The sequence below is a fragment of the Cheilinus undulatus genome, linkage group 2 (assembly GCF_018320785.1).
Source record: "Cheilinus undulatus linkage group 2, ASM1832078v1, whole genome shotgun sequence".
Lineage (NCBI taxonomy): Eukaryota > Metazoa > Chordata > Actinopteri > Labriformes > Labridae > Cheilinus > Cheilinus undulatus.
Genome location: NC_054866.1, coordinates 29682251 through 29700198, shown reverse-complemented (window position 1 = coordinate 29700198; position 17948 = coordinate 29682251). Strand labels below are relative to the sequence as shown.

Genomic DNA, 17948 nt, shown 5'->3' with positions numbered 1-17948 from the left:
TAAACCAAAAAAACAAGATTTCATCTGATGTAGGTCTATTGGTCCTGCCTAAAACTCTACAGACTTATTTGTACAAATGGCTGATCTTTAAAGCATATGTATCAGTCATAATTCAATGTATACAATGATATCATGCATTTCCACCAGCAAGCCAATAAAACTAACTACTGATTCAAAGAAGATGTTTTTTTACTGGACTGAAGAAGTCACCTCTTGGACTGTGATTTGTTTTCATGGTCAAACGTGAAAGAAAATGTTGGCAGCTTGTGGTTCTCACACAGAGTCTGAGAAAGGTCGGCTACACACAGTTTGTTAGACATGCTCCTGTGACATTTCAAACCCAAGGAATACTAATAACAGCGGAAAAACACCCAATCACTAGGCTCCTATGCAACAAACTCTAAAGAAGTAAAAGCCAAAGTGGTGTTTTTAACATGGGTGTTGATATTGGCTTTGTGTTTCAAAATATTTGCATGTCTGATTTCAAGCAAGCCATGCTCACCTTTAAATTTATTCTTTCAAAAATGGTAAATTATCTGACTTCTCCTCTCAAATGTTACAGAATAAGGACAGATCAATTATGCCAAATAGTAGGTTGGATTTTATGACTTTTCAATTAACTGGTGATACTTAGACCATCGTACAGTGTTACTGATATCTGTTTTGATAACACTGAATCAAACGCACAAGTCCTAAGCACCCAATATTGTTTTTTTTTTTGTTTGTTTGTTTGTTTTAAATTACTTCAACTTGCAGTCAGACTTCTTCAGAAACATCTTTGAGTTAAAAGTTAAACTGAAGATCTAAAATTTCTTTAAATTTTTGGTACATTTCAATTTCTAAGTTCATTAAAAGGACTGATATTGTTATCTTTTAAAGCACAAACTAATGAAAAAGTATCAAAGTATAAATATTTTGACACCCTTACAGCAATGGTACACAACTGTTAGTACATTTATTTGAAAATATCGAGTAGGTGCTATATGTTCAAAACTTTTAGCATTATTCATATTCAAATCTAATCTGGCTGTTTACCCTTTTTTTGTTGTTGTGATTGTGTTGCTCTTTTGTTAACTTTTTCATTGTGAAACTTCTCTTTCTATCAGAGTTGCTTGTGTTAAAACGTAATACCTTAGCAGTCGGTCAGTTGCATATAATTCAGTAAAGGGTTGACTGAAGCACTAAATATTGATGAGTAAACTACTCCTATAGTAAAGACTGCTGTGTTTACGCACAGACTGTGGAAAGTCCTCCTAAATAGAATTGCTGTATATCAGGAGTAATATGTTTAAGTAGGAGAATGTGTTCCATGTTCCTCCTAAAATGAGAATTCAATGCTGTTTTCAGTGATAGATTGTGACGCTTGCATGCTCTTTCTGAGATATAAAAGTTGTCCACCTGTCTAACACTTACAGACCGTCTCCCTTTCTCTTATCCTAACAGTCAACAGTGAGGATGTTGTCTCTACGCGGCTGTACTTTGTGAACGCCTCCCTGCAGCGGGTGACCTTCTCCAGCTCGGTGGGGGTGTCCCTGCCCTGCCCCGCGGGCGGCGCCCCCCATGCCGTCCTGCGCTGGTACCTGGCTGCCGGAGACGACATTTACGACGTGCCCCATATCCGCCACGTGCATGCCAACGGCACCCTCCAGCTCTACCCCTTCTCTCCCTCCGCCTATAACAGCATCATCCATGACAACGAGTACTTCTGCACTGCTGAGAACCAGGCGGGCAAGATTCGAAGCCCCAGCATCCACATTAAAGCAGGTAAGGGCTGGATATGTATGACTTAATGTTGCATACATTTTAAATTTTTTTTAATTTTACAGAATTTTTGATGAATGTAGTGTAAGTCCCACCAAACTACTGTGCACCATCCCTTTAAAGGAAACTAAACTATACCTGTTTTCTGCTGCTTTGTATCTTTGGAAATTGACCAGATTTGAATGGCAGCATCCTTATCTTGTTTGGTATCAACCGCTTCTGGCTCTCTAAGACTGTCAAGATTGATATGTTGAACCTCTTCATAATGTTAACATTTTGTGTCCACTTACGTACGTCTCACAATCATGAAACTTGGGTGTGACATCATCAAATAGGGTGCAGTTGGCAGTACTTCAGTCAAATAACATTTAGTTTAAATCTAAAATGTTAATATGCAAAGTGGGCAATGTTTTTAGCTTCACTTGGGCAAGGAGGCCAACAATTGCTGTCCTAGCCTCTATACCAGAACATTTTTTATCACCGGTAGAACCATTGTTTGCCATCCTTGCCAAAAGGATATACCAAAGTGTTTACATACAAGTCAAATACAATTAGATTAACTTTGGCAGCCGTCCATTCCTTAGCTGCATAAGAGTAAATATAAGGATATACCAAAGTGTTTTGTCAAGAAAACAGGAGGCTGGGGTGTAGTTAGTGCAGACAGCAGATATCAGTGAGAAAGTAGTTATTTAAATTGACTGACTTTTAGAGAAACAGCTGTGATTGGTTGCAAAAGCTGGGAAACGGCCAAGACAGGTCGTATTACTGTGTCCTGCAAGAACTAACACTAAGCTTTTAAAATGTTATGGTCTTAAACAGTGTTAATATCATCAACTAAAGCTATGACTAAAATGTTTGTCAACACACTTTTTTTTCCAGGAGAAAGACAAGACTAGGGCTTACCAAAAATAGATCTATGCTGACTAAAACTGACAAAACTAAGTTTAGTTTTTGTCAAGATGACTTAACAAGACTAAAATGTAATACAATTTTGTCAGACATTAAAAATCTGTGCTATTGCTCCACTGTGGGTAAATCTGTCAAAACACAATGCATCTGCAGCTATTCTGCCTCTCAGCTGTAGAAAGCAGGGATCCCAGGTTTGGCGGGGTGCATGGATGTCACTAACTGCCATGATTTAGTACCAGATTTAGGAAAGGGAATAAATGCTTGGACTAAAAGTAAAAACTAAAATGGACTTTTTAAGGACTAAGACTAAACTAAAATGTTATTGAGTTTTTGTCAGCTAAAACTAGACTAAAACTATAAAGGGTGGAAATGACTAAAGTGTGACTAAAACTAAAAGGCATTTAAAGACTGGCCATCTGCCCCCCTTTCTTACGTTCTGAAGTGTGTTTAAAGACTAAACTTTGTCAATTTGTTCAACCTCAAACTTTAAATTGTGTGTTTTGAGGACTGAAGTTTTAGGTTTGAACTGCATTTACATACCTGTATTACTAAAATTAATTTGTAAATATTGGATATTGACAAAAATCCAGTATCATGCATCCCTCAATGGATGGGTGCATTTTTGCTCAGGACTTCTGTAGAATGAGAATATCTGCATTGATTTCTCTCTAGTCATTTCCAAATTGCTACCTTTCACTATAAATGAATGTCTGAAACCAGTAGGGAGCAGTTTACTTTGGCACATATTGAACAACAACAATAACAGAATCAGCTAACTTCAGCCCAGCGTCTGTAAATCTATCCACACAAACAGCCGTCAGATTGGCATCCTAAAAGAGCAACTCCTCTCAGCGGGGGGTGAAATGTCTCACAGCGCAGAGTCGTGACCCTGTGTGTATTAAAAATCCTCCAGAAGACTCATACACACATGCACACATGCACTCAGACAGTTGGTGTGTTGACCTATACACACTCCCTGCCAAGGTCAAAGCTGGAGAGAGGCGCAGAACACACCGAGGGAAGGTGTTACTGCTCTTTCTCACATTCACACACTCACATATGCACACACAAACATCATAAACACATGCATGTGACCTAATGTGACACACACTCCATACAAGTGTATACAACAGACTTACTTGCATGTGTGTGTTCACACGCATTTTCACATGCATGCACCCACCCAGACACACACACTTGCATGCGTGCACACCAGCCTGTGTGTATCTCATGCCAGCAAGCCTCCTGTCTCCCAGTCTCTCCATCTGTCCATGGACTGGAGAGTCCCCTAACGACACACAAACACGGAGCCATTTTCATCAAGCTGGCTCTCAGTGTTTAGTTGCCAGCTCTTTGTCAGGGTGTTTGGCAGAAAAGATTTTGGAGAGTCAGCTACAGACATGGAAAGATGTGGAAAAAAAGTAGATTTTCAGGTCATGGTAATTGCCAGGCAGACATTTTGACTGCGTTGATCAATCCTGCGTGGAGAGACAGTCAGCAGTTTCCTACCCAAAACATGGAAACCAACAAAATAATTCCCTAAAACTGCCAGATCTCTTCTGCTCATACAAACACACACATATGGCCTGTGTGGTCCCCAGAGGAGGACAGTCCCTGCAGCGTGAGAGTGACCTTCCAGCCAGCCTCAGTGTTGGGATGACCTTCCCGCCCAAATAATTACAACAATTAATCAATTAAATGCTGAGGCAACCACAACTCCGCAGCTCCATAACCGAGGATCACGTGTATGCTTGTGCACCTCATTACCTCTACACTCACTCACACTTATGCTCAAGCACATGCACGTCCCTGCTGTTGCCATGGGCGACAGAGGCGTGAGCGCCAGGGTGTGGCATGCCCTGTCTCAGGTGGCGCAGGAGAATGATGACAGCTGACAGCTCGCAGTGTGACACCCCACTTTCCAAAAACCGGCCCCTCCCCCACTCTCTCTCTCTCTTCACTTCTTTTCATCTCTCTCTCAGTATCTCTTGCTCTTTCTCACCCTCTCCCATGCATGCTGATTGTGGTCCAATAATAGCACCAGCACCTGTCTGGATAGCTCTGCATTTATGAAAATCACACTGTGGGCTGCTTGCTTTTCTCTGTATGTTTTTTTGTTGTTAATTTTTTCCAGCTGTGGATAGTTTCCTATTTAAACACTTTTTATGGTGGTCTCAGTCAATATCAAGATATTTTACGTTTTTTACTGTAAAAACAAAAGGAAATTTGAGGTTTAAAAGACTGTTATACATTCATTTTTATTGTTAGTATGAAAAATATCAAAGGATAAATCTCTGTATCCTGAAATGATTCCAAGGTGATCTCAAGGGCCTTAATTTTCTTTATCTTTTAGTTTCAGATTGAAGTCTTTGTTTACTCCTTAACCTCCTGAGACCTGAGCTTTTGTCTGGAATGCTTCTTAGTTTCTCCCCCTTCTTTGTGATAAGTGGGACCTGATAAGTATAAAACCTTTGAACAAGAAGTAGTTTCCACCAGAAAAACTGTCTGCCTATGAGGACAATAGACCTATATTAACTGCACAATACAAAACTGAATAATTTCTTTACTTGCAGGGAGTCTTTTTTTTTTTTTTTTTTGCAAAGAATATGTTTCTTTCCACTAAAAGTTCTTTAAGTCTTGAACATTTTTCTTTACAATTATTAGAAGTTTCCAAAACTCAAAGAATCCTCTCAAATTCCCTAAAATTTCCCAAAAATCACCAAAAATGTCTGTGAAAATTATTGAGCATATTAAAAAAAGAATTCCTTTAATATTCCGTTCGTTTCGGTAAAAGTTTCAGAAAAAGCCTAAAGATTTGAGTAAAAAATGTCCCCCAAATTCCATGAAAGTTTGTGAGATATTTTGAGCAAATTCCCCAAAATTCAAAATCAAATTCTCCAAAATTTACTCAGAATTTCCCCCTAAAGTCCAAGGAAAATTGTGGCAAATGTCCAAACAAATTTGCCCAAACATACAAATTAGTTCCCCAAATTTCCATGAAAGTGTCAAAAATTTTAAATTACTCACCACAAAAACTTCAAAATATACAATATAAAACCAAATTCTAAACAAAAAACAAACATGAAAATTAATAATAATTCTAAAGTACATTCTCCCAGCATTCCAAGCAATTTCTTACACTCCTATGGAAATCCAGACAGTTATCTCAAAAATTCAAATAGCCTTTTTTTTTTTTTTTTTTTTACTATGCTGTTGTAAAGCCAGAATGTAATGTCCTTACATGTACATGCAGGATCTCAGGAGGTTCAATGGTAAAAATCACTGATCATTTACTTTTCAATCAGTCATTGCCTTTCTCTGATATTTATATAGTATGAAATAAATCAACATAGCAACACGGAATTAAAACTGTGAATATTAGTGAAATCTAACTCATTCTAGATTGCAACGTTTTCTTTTTTACACAACCATTGGAATTTTTTTAAAAGACTTTTTTAGGCTTTTTATGCCTTTATTCAGAGAGGAGGACAGTAGCTAGAACAGTGATGAGAGAGTGAGGGAGAGACATGCGTGAAAGGAGCCACAGGCCAGACTTAAGCCACCCGCGTACATGGGGTGCGACCTAACCACTAGTCCATCTGTTAATTTCAATATACTTAAAGATATTATGATCTATTTTACTAAGTTTCTTAGGCTAAATGCTACTGAATATTACACACTGTATCTTTAAAGGAATTTTCTATAACTGTTAGATGGATATTACATTAAAAACATCTTGGTCTTAAAATGGCGTCAGTTGTGAGACATCCTAAGAGGGGAAGTGAGATGATTAAATAAAATAATACAAATTCAAATTGATTTCAAATGTTTATTTTTACCCATTATTTTTTTTTAATATTTAACCTAGGTTACATTTATAATAAAACCATACTCATTCATTGAGGTTATACTGAAGCAAAAGTTATGATTGTACATGAGAAAAATAACGTAGACAAAGATATCACCTTGGTGATATCAAATATTGTATATTCCCTCATTGCTACAGTGCGATAGTAGATTCAAACCTTCTTACAATAAATGGCTATATAAAACAACTATATCATGATTTCAAGACTTCTGGTTTCCTTTGTGATGTTTTTATGCTGGCGTTGTAAAAGCTATATTAGTGAGTGTGTGAAACATCAATCAATCTGTGCCAATTCATCATCAAAGTTATCTTAAGACACTGGACAGAGAGGACAGGTCTAGTCCATACTCTCTGTTGTGTGTTGAATATTGATATATAATAAAGACTATATCCTATTATGATAAGGACCAGCGTTAACACTGTGAGCACAGCACTAGCACAACACTAACTATAGGGCAGGACTGTCACCAGGCTCATGTTGACAGCCCTCTGTTGAAGCTGTGCTGGGGATGAAAAGGGCTGGAGGGAGGGGTAGGGGTGGAAAAAGAAGGAAGAGGAGAGGGACTGGAGAAACAACAAAACAACAAATGAGAGACAAATTCATGGCATTAACATTAAATACTGGACCACCTCCAGGGACAGTGAGGGTCCCCTCTCTCTGGCACCATTGTTTTGGGTTTATCAGTAGTTCTATTTTTATAAAATCATTAACATCCCACTTCTGTAGGTGTATTAACCTAGACCCCTTATGGTAGGTTTTAAAAAATATATACATGCATCATATTTTGTAACACTCAGTTTTATTTCATGATAAACAAAATCGTGTAATTAAAGACCCTATAAAGTGAAAATGAATCTGTATTTAGGTTTGTTGCATGATAGATCACTGTTTTATGAACCCCTAAATCAAATTTCAGTTAAATAAAACATCTCTAAGTCTCTGAATCTAAACTCATGAAAAATGAGGCAGTAAAATCTGCTCCAGGATGGTGTGGGCAAGTCTGTTGAATGAGCTGAATCCATGCCCACTCAGGAGAAATACGATCCTCTCAGATTAAAATAAATGTTACAATCTGAATGTTGACCTTATGACCAGCTGCCTGGCTCTGTGCAAGAGAAGAGACAAAGTCCGTTTTCTGGCTCAAGTCTTTGTTATGATGATTTCAATGATCCATAGACCACTGTGGCTGATAGATTTGGGAAATTTACTGCACAATGAACACGAAAAACAGCATTTAACTGACTGTTAACGTTTAATAAAGGCAGTGACATCAGCTAACAACAGACTGTGCTGAGATGAACTTCTCTGTGATTTTATATTGTAGCATTAGATGGGCGGGGTTACTCACTACTGAGCCCACATATTTGCCCCGCCCAAAATAAACCAAACCAGGAAAGAGGTGAAAAACTTTCTAATGGTTGAGAATCCAAAATTCAGTCTCATGTAGATCTCAGTGTTTTCACATGTTTAAAGCAACCATATCCCTACATATCTAGAGTGTTAGGAAAAAAACTTTGGATTTCACTTTACAGGGTCTTTAATGTTAGTCTATTTCATTTTACCTTCAAGTAGCTTCATCTGCTTGTTCAGACTGGGTTTCAGTTTTGATTCTAAATGTGCCTTCACTTACAGATATTCTCCACCTATTCTAGCATGGGTCAAACTGAGTTTTACAAAGCACAAAAAAAAGAAATAATTTAACATCTGCAGAAAGATTCAGAATTCACAGATCACAGAATTTTTGTGAGGCTTGCGCTAACTCTTAAGAGCCAAGTTTTTGGTGTATCTGACACATGTAGGGCAGTAAGACAGCATGTAAAGCCTGAGAATTGAGGCCTTACCATTTTTAACAGAATTTTAAAGCCTTTTGCAGCATCTTAGCCCTTCTACCCAAACACATTTAGCTTTTTTCCAAGACTTAATCTTCTTTGGAAACCATTTCAGTTATGATATCAAGTTTAAAGACACAATTTCAGATGTGTGAGGAAATTCTTCCACCAGCTTTCACACATAAATTTAAAAATGGCCGTCATTTGTGCTGCCTGACTCAGACGGTTTCATGTTTTCTACACTTGACACCTCCTCACACAAACTTGATCAAATGAAATGAGTGCACCTGTTCAGTAAGCTCACCTCGACTCCCTTTAGTTCTAACTTAAACACACTAACCTGTGTATACCTGTGTATACTCGGGCAAAGGTAGCAGGTGTTTACATCCCATCCCTCCATCTTCTCCCTCACTAATACAGTAAGTAGGGACCCTGAACCTGATACACAAGGACTACCTCTCTTATCCATTCAGGAGAGAAACCTGCATCCATTCATTTCTCCTGTGTGTCATTATTTTTCTCCTCCTCTATCTCTCTCCTTCTCCGTGTTTTCGCTGCTCGCTTTATGAATAAGTAAATGCAGTATTTGGTTTCCCCGTCGTTAATTATTGAAGCGACAGTGATACAAGACTTGCCTCCCAGTGCGCCCAGTGCACCAGACCCCATGTTTTAGCTCGTTCCTAGGCAACGGGGCTGCATATAGTCAGGCATCAGTAACATCCTAATGAATCTGCTGCGCATGCGATGAGGGGGAGTACAATTTACACACAAATCAGCCGGGCTACCATTTGCATCCTGTCACAAGGCGTAAGAGAATGAATATGTAATTTTTTTTCTTCCTCAGTGTCTTTCATATCTTGGCAGAGGAACGTGTGTTAAATGACAATGCTATCAGAACAGTTGCCTCTTACTGGAGCTGGTTTTATACAAGGGCAGGGTGCCATACAGGGCTTGTTTGACTGATTTTAACACAGAGAAAAGTGGTTGAACAACAGTTTTAGAGGAGAGGACAAGCTGGGTCAAAGCAGAAGAAGAACAAACGTGATCTGACCTTGACTGCATTTGAACCTCAGCTGATTGGACAGGGAATGACTGTCATCATTGCACCAAACACTTATAAGCTGTCAAACTGGTTTTAAAACACTCTATGATAGGCTCAGTGGACAATGGGGATTTTCCTCTTTATTGACGGGAGGCAGCGGGTCAATCAGAGAGTAAATAAAAGATTGACAGAATTGGCTTGGCTACGGCAGACGAGGCCACTCAGTCGATCGTGGATATTGATCTGCAGGTGGATGGCGTCAGTGAGAGGCCAGCGTTGCTTAAATGAAGAACTAAAATGAAGACTTGATTGGAATTATGTGTCCTTTAGCTTTGACTTGTTTACAAATGAGACTTCAGCTTACATTAGTGTTGTGCATGTTTCAGGTGACCAAAGTGAGAGGGAATTTGCTCCCTAGAGGATGTCCTACTGCAATGATTAGTTTAGCTGAGACATAAAGCAGCATTAGCAACACAACCATCTGCATTCAGACCACTCCAGATCCTGTTTTCAAATCATAGCTATTGCAGCATTCTCATGCAGTTACTACCAAATTATACAGCAGTCCAATTAGACAGAGTTGCAGTAAATGTATTGTTTACATAAAGATTTCTTCATTTACATGCTTTTAAAACTTAAACCTTTCATTTTTTCTGGTTTTCCCTAAGGGTTTCATTGCACACTGTGTCAACAAAAATATCCTATTAACTTAAAACAATGTCAGCATGACTATATAGTTGGGGAAGGTTTATGTCGCCACTGTAACAGGGTTAAATTCTGCTAGTGCTGGTGATCACTGCTGGTCTTCATTACAATAGGTTACAGTCTTTATTATGATATCAATGACAAACACTGATCTATTTTTATAGACCACTTGAAAGACTACAATCTAGACCTGCCCTCTTGTGAAGTGTCTTGAGATAACTTTGATTATGAATTGTTGCTATACAAAGATTGATTGATTGATTGATTGATTGATTGGTTGATTGAGTGATTGAGGGATTAATAATATATGACTTTCAGAGTGGATATCCAGTTGATGTCACACCTCAGCACCAGACTATGTCTTACAAACTGCTCTGCAAACTTCATGCCTCCCTCAGTGTTCACACTGTGAGGTGCTGGACTGATCTACATTCAGATAGGCAGTTCAAAGTTGATTCAGTTCTTATTTATTTGTAGTGTTTTCAACTAAACAAAGTCAAAGTCATTGGGAAAGTCGGTTGGTTGTCCTTGAATTGTACTCTTACTCTTGCAATGAAACTGAATGAAACTAATTTTGGCTATTGTGTAAAACAAGCTAAAAAATCAGCATCCTTTAAGTGTGAACATTGAACTGAGAACAACAAAGTCTGACCTTGTTCTCTTTTTAGAAGTAATTACTCAACAGTATTTTTACCCATCATTTATTCGATATCTGCGTATCTGAGTATAGTTTTAAATTAATAGTAGCCCAATATTAGTTGTGTGATATCAAGCCAGTCAGATAGTGTTGTGGGCCAGACAATAAGTGAGAATGCAGTGAATGAAAACAAAACCAGAGTGGAAGACACACCTTTCAGTGGAATAGCACACTTTTTAATTAGTTAACTTTATTAATTATCTGCATCAGTAACCAGTAAGGGTGATAATCAGACAACCACTAGAGGTGTATCGGTTCATTGATGTATATCAATACATCGATTGGTTGATTGATCCAATCAGATCGATGGAAAGTCAAGATCTAAATCGGTGCTTCAAGCTACGCTTTTATTTTTAATCTCAGGTTAGATTTATAATAAAAATAGAAGGTGTTCAAACTTAAGTTGGTTCCAGCAGGTCAGCTGTTCTCATACACCCCCCCGCCCCCTGCTCTTATAATAAGGCTGCTCATCACAAGTGGGTCTTTGAAATAAAATGTTGCTCTTGTCTAACCTCTCCAATTATTAAAATCAAGGTTGCATAAATCAAAAATAATAAAAATTCATCACTATAACATGATATGCCACATATTTGATCTTATTTAAATCTCATAATGTACAGATGAACTATCTGCCACACCAATAGGCCTCTGTGTAAAGTATGAAGGACTCATATAGAGCAGAAATATCTGTTGAAGTCCATGTGTGTAAGTAAGTTCAAGTAAAAAAGCTCAAATGGGAAAACCGGCCAAAAACTTTGATCATTATCATAAAGGGTTGCAGAAAAAGTCTATATTGGTGCTTTGGAGTGATCTGATGATGTGAGGAAATAAAAATGTAACCAAATATGTGTGACAGTAGTGTTATCTCCAGAGCGTGTACTCTCTGTGCATTCTGCAGACTCCAAAAGAGAACAAACAAAAAGTGGCATCATCATACAGCAACGATTCATGCCAAAGTTATTTCATATAAAGCTATTTTCAAAATTACAAAATTCCCATGGGGGGTTTTCACCTTTCCAGAGTATCGGAGTGGCTTGAAACAGGAAAACAAAGACAGCATGAAAAAAAAACTTGGTCTCTGTAAAAAAACATAAATATTTTGATAGTAAACAACATTTTCTGTAATAGGACTAAACAACCCAGTATTTATTGTAGTTATGGCCACTGAAGTGTGAATTAGAGCAAGTTTACAGCTTGTGTTGGGCTGGGGAAAAAGAAGAAGTCCAATGCAAACTTCAGGTTTGTAAAGAATGATACGATTATTTTCAATTTTAGGTTTTAATAATCCACAAAAGTATGTCTCAAGATAGATTATTACATTAATAATACACATTAATAACCAAACAAACAAACGATGGTTCCTTCAAAAATGCAACAAATGCCTGAAGGGCAACATTACCATCTTATATATGATATTGGCTAATTTGATGGAGGTTAAACAGTCCCTTGTTCACTCTGTTTTTAGCTGTTTCACATGTCAGGACACAAAAAAAAAAAAAAAAGGTCCAAGTTCAGCGAATTATAGAAAATTAGAGCAGTGCTGAAGCGATGGACAGAATCAGACTTGTGAGATTAAACCTCAGACTTTAAGGTGAAAGACTCCCTACCATTCGGACAAGGACATGGGCTTTGGTTCCATTGGGTTCCAGTGACAGTGGCGGCTGGCATAAACCATTATTAATGACCGAGGAAACTGGCCTTCAGGCTAGGTGTTAATTATATCACTGGAGAGCTGGGGGAGAGAGTGAACACGCAGGAGGGTGGGGCCACTCCCCTCTGTTGTGTGTGTGTGTGTGTGTGTTTTACATTGTTAAGCCATTACTGTCCTCATTTTAAAGGGTTGAATAGCAGTGATAGATGATGTTCAATTATGATGCCAGAAACATTATAATCTCAATTCAAGCCATACTTGGAGCCACCAAGTCCAACTCTTTAAATTTTAATATTTTTTGGGATCACTGATGTCATATTTTGAAGAAATTTGGCAACATCCCTTCAGAGAAATGAGATAAAGATAGAGGTCACACAGTTCATCTTCAGAAAGCATCAGTCAGTGTTGATTCAGTCAAGCTATCACGCCCTTGAACTTCCTGTCTCCTCTCTTCACCAAAACAATCCATTAATTTAATTTCCCTTTACTTAATTTATTTAATGAAAATGTATGCTCTGATTCAGCATTTCACATCTCTCACTAATCATAATGTGACAGAGTTAACTACAGAGATAATTTGGTTAGCTACAGGCTACTGTTTTCATCATTAAGCCCGGCTTAATCAGCACCGTCCTTTGCCATACACTGGCACACAGTCACAGCTTGGTGCTCTGCATGCCATGTGCAGAGGGTGTGTTTCTGACGCCCAGCGCCTGCATGTGACAGGTCCATCGGCTGTGAGCAACCCTCCACTCCCGGCCGTCTCAAAGCATCTGTGGCGTTTTCCTTTAAAGGGCCAAAGACCACTCACTGTGGATCCCCTTCAACACAGCTTCATGTCAGCCTGCCTCACCATCACAGTCTGACTTTAAATGTTAGGCTGAAGAGAGCAATGCTGGCTTTAATGTGCCCAAACAGAACACCAGACAAATATGTTTACTAGGCCAGCCTCTGCTTTTAAGACAGGCTAAACAGGATAGATGGGTTTCAACTGTACTGTGTCAAAATGTGTGCCGAAGAGGGAGGACATTTTATTTAATGCAACGTAAAGAAAATAATCCTGGTAGAAAACAATACCCTCTAAAAGTTTCAATCAGCTCACAGCTGATTTAAATTGCCATGTGTTTGCTTCCTTAAAAATGGTGACAAACTGAGCTTCTCTGGACTGTTGGTCTGAAAAAAACAAGCACTGTGTGGATGTTACCTTGAGCTCTGGGTAATTGATTAGAGTGAGAAATGTTACTGCTGCCAAAGTAAAGTGCAATTTATCTTGGTAACACCACAACTATCCACCCATGGATTGTTGCTCTCAGGGCTTAAAATAGCATTGCTGGTTTGAGCTCTGTGAATGTGGCAGTTTGATGCCACATTTTTCATTTCTTGGGAATATTGGCTGTTGGTCTTAGAAAACAACACACCGATGACTAAATCATAGGCTCTTGGAAGCTGTGATGGACATCTTCAGCTTTTTTCCAGAATTCTCTGACCACAAAACACACATGTTTGTAGTTTTTTAGCTTGATGCTAACACAGATTGCCATAAATGGGTTGACAGAATTTGCATAGCAATTGTGGTAATTTTAACTTAAAGAGTAACTAAACCCCAGAGTTTCAGCTGAAGTGAATCTACCCTGGATTTACAAAAAAAAAAACACCATCTAGAACCTCATGAAAAGGCCTGGGGATTGTGTAAGACTGCATACAACAACTTTTTCCCAGGTTCTTCACCAGTCAAAGTTTTATGAGAGAGTGGCAAAGAGAAAGCCACTATTGAAGAAAAGTCCTTTTAAATCTCAATGGTGCTTTTTGGTCAGCAGACAAGATACGATGTTTGGTGGACACCAAACACTGCACAAATTACCACAAATACACCATCCCCACTGTAAACCATAGTGGTGGCAGCATCATGCCGTGGGGATGCTTCTTGCCAGCCAGCTCTGGGAGGCATATAAAGATAGAAGGGTGAACTGAATGTGGCAAAATATAGGAAAATCCTGGAGGACAATGTTATTCAGTCTGCAAGAGAGCTGTAGCTTGGGGGAAGATTTATTTTTGGGCTGAACAAATCAAGCAGATGTGCCATGACACCTGTCAGTCTTTTCCACAACAGAAGTGAATGGAAGAGGATGCTTAGGCTGTAAAAATATCTCATTCAAAAGTTCAGAGGTTTTGCCAAAATTATAAACAACCTGTTGTAATGTTTTTGAAGGATAGTCTTTTTTACATTTGTCTGCAAAAAATGAGATATAAGCCAGGCCCATTAATACCAGGTCTTTGATTTTCACCATCATTGTCTTTTGTAACTTTGCTCACTTTCCTTGTTTTCACCTCCGCCAAGGAGGTTATGTGATTGGGTGAGTTTGTTTGTTTGTTTGTTTGTTTGTTTGTTTGTTTGGTAGCAATATAATATATCACATATATATAATATATTATATATCAGGAAATGTCACAAATGGCATAAGGAAGAACTTATTCAATTCTGGGAGTGACCCGGATCACCGTCTGGATCCAGGAATTTTTTAAAGGATTCTGTACTATTGGGAGATAGGGCTAATGGCAGAGGACTGCACTGTTACCACTTTACACCAGGAGATGCCATGAGTAACCTATTCAAAGTTTTGGAGTTTATTAAGTTTGAAAGACACACGCCCAGTTGAGGAGACGAGTTGGAGCATAACAGAGAGAAAGACAGCGAATTGTCGCAAGAATACTCACAATGCTGGGAGGAACAGAAGAATATTCACCCTCTGCCATGACCTCCACACGTAGCAAAGCCAATGCTTTGCCTCACCGTGTCTCCACCCCACCGGGGAGGGAGTAATCAGTGAATTATTTTTTGGGAGTGATCCGGATCACCGTCTTGATCCAGGAATGTTTTAAAAGGATTCTTCACTATTGGGAGATAGGGCTAATGGCGGAGGTCTGTGCTCTCTGAGTGCTTTTCTAGTTTATTCATATACTAGGCCTTGATCTCTCTTTTTTTGTAAACATTATATACAATTATGATTCCATGACTAACTTTTGCTCTCTCCTCCACACACCAGTGTTCAGGGAGCCCTACACAGTTCGTGTGGCCGACCAGCGCTCCATGCGAGGTAATGTCGCCGTGTTCAAGTGCCTCATCCCCTCAGCTGTCCAGGAGTATGTCAGTGTGGTGTCCTGGGAGAAAGACACTGTCTCTATCGTCCCAGGTAGGAAACTCTGCCTATATTCACCAAAAATCATCAAACATCCAAGTTGCGACCGTCTTACGCTGAAAAGTACAGCCACTACATCTCCATTCACATGATGGTGTGAGTTCTTTTTAGCTCAGTGTTTGCTGTCTGTGTTTGATCAGGTTGTGTGTAAAAATGGATGCCAAATGATCAAATGTCATCCTGTCATGTCAATAAACTTAACAATTCCCCCTCTGAGAAACAGGGTATAACTTTTGTTCCTATTACACTAAAGAAGGTATCTTGAGTGTAGAAAATGTGTCTTACCTCCAGATTTTACTGCTCTGAAGTTTTTTCCTTGTTGGCCCTGTTTGCTGTCGTTGACAGCCTCTAATCAATACTAATCAATTCAACTGTGTCACTTAAGCCCTGTTATTTTGTCAGCGAGAGAGGGCTGGAGGAAGGGTTTAAAAAATGGTCCAATCATTCAAAAAGAAGTCTTGATGAAATGGCCTTTGCCTGGCACATGGCTTGCTCCTCATTCACTGACTGACGCTGCTGTAGTTAATAGCTGTTTTACAGGGATAAATCAGGCATTAGCAGATGTGTGTATGTGTGCATTGGTGTGTGAGTGTGTGTGTGTGTGTGTGGGGGGGGGGGGTCTTGTTTAATGAACGTTAGATTTGTTTATTTGCTCATCACAGTCACCCAAAACAGAGCAGCCATGTCTAGGGCTCTAGTTTCTGGAGCTTTTCTTCTCTGCTCCATGCTCCGACCTGGTGTTAAACAGGAATAATAATAATATCCCTTTGAAAAAGAGCCTCCTACATGCTCCTGTACTTTGCGATTGTGTTTGTGTGTACAGGCTCGTGTGTTAACATTTGCTCCGTGCAGGGATGGCAAATTGCAGGATGTCAGACGAGACAGTTTAGGTCAGATGATGCGTTTCGCTCCCTCTGCCCCTTATCTGACTCTGTGATACCGAGCACCTCTTTTATCTCCCACAGCATTGTGTGTATGAGTGTGTTTGCGCGGCTCTTTGTATGGCTCTGTCCTTCACACGGGAGCGCTCATTGATCCAGCACAGCTGTAGTGTGGTGTGTGTGTGGCCTGAGGGGGGTTTCCAGTCTGGATCGATAAAGCTTGCTGTTGGATTTCCCTCTCTCTTGTCACGGATCCCTCAGTGTGAGAGCACTGAGACCACAGGGCCAGCGTGTTTGACGCTGAAACACGCACATAGGAACAAGCAAGAGCATGTATGTCACCACACACATACATAAAAGCACACTCAGACTTTAGCATGAGCAGCTTTAATGGCTAATCTGATGAGTATAAGTGACCTCTATACTTAAAATATAAAAACCATGAACCAATAATGACAAAGCAGTGTATTTCTACAATATAATGCTTAATAACTTAATACAACAATTTAAAATGACACTGAGAAATTTCAATTAAAGTCCTGATGCAGACAAACTTATTAAACTACCATTCTTGGTATTTATTAATTTTCAGCATGGCAAATATTAAAATTGAATATAAAACATTGCATTTTCTTAAAGGTTTAAACAAGAAACATACATTTAAATACTAAAATATTAAGTCAGTTGTTCATTTTTTTAACATACACTGCAAAATAAAGATTTGGATAGATTGACAATTGATCATGAAGTAAATTCAAGTTCCTGCTCTTCCATTTACACGAAAGGCAGAAAATACAACAGGAATACAACAATATGAAGAAAGTGAAAAAATGTAACATCAGAGAAAAACATATGCATATGGTAAGAGGAATGTTGTTCGCAGAAATGTACAATAATAATTATTAAATGCATGAATATATATGCAAGAGCAAAGTAATGTGTAAAGAGGGAAAAAAAAAGTCTGAATTTTGTTTAAAAGGTATATAAATACAGAATACAGTTATTTGCAAATTCTTTAATCTATATTCATTTGAAAACAGAACAAAGACAAAATTTCAAATGCTTATACTGCTAAACTTTTTAAAAATATTCACACGTGCTGAATTTGATGCCTGCCACACATCCTAAAAAAGTAGTGAAAGTGGAAATCTTTCCCATTCTTGCTTGATGTCCTGCTTTAGTTGATCGTCAGTTCAGGGTTTCCATTGTAGTTTTTCACTTTAAAAAGTGCCATATATTTCCAGTGGGGGACAGGTCTTGACTGCATGCATGCTGACTCAACCGCCATTATTTCCATAAACAATTTGACATGTGGAGTGGTCAGACCACAGCAAATGTTTTCTCTTAAGTTCATCTCATCTAAGATGAGCTCAAGCCCAGGGAGGTCAGCTGTGCTCCTGGATGTTG

General features: G+C 38.8%; 1 protein-coding gene across 1 annotated transcript in view; it reads left to right on the top strand.

Moving 5' to 3' along the window:
* The window catches only part of LOC121522257 (Down syndrome cell adhesion molecule-like protein 1 homolog), a 173559-nt gene that overhangs the window by 15224 nt on the left and 140387 nt on the right, over nucleotides 1-17948 (top strand). The window contains exons 2-3 of the mRNA XM_041806429.1: nucleotides 1444-1764; nucleotides 15508-15654. Of these exons, the coding sequence (XP_041662363.1) occupies nucleotides 1444-1764; nucleotides 15508-15654 (468 nt within the window). The remainder of the gene's footprint in view (nucleotides 1-1443; nucleotides 1765-15507; nucleotides 15655-17948) is intronic.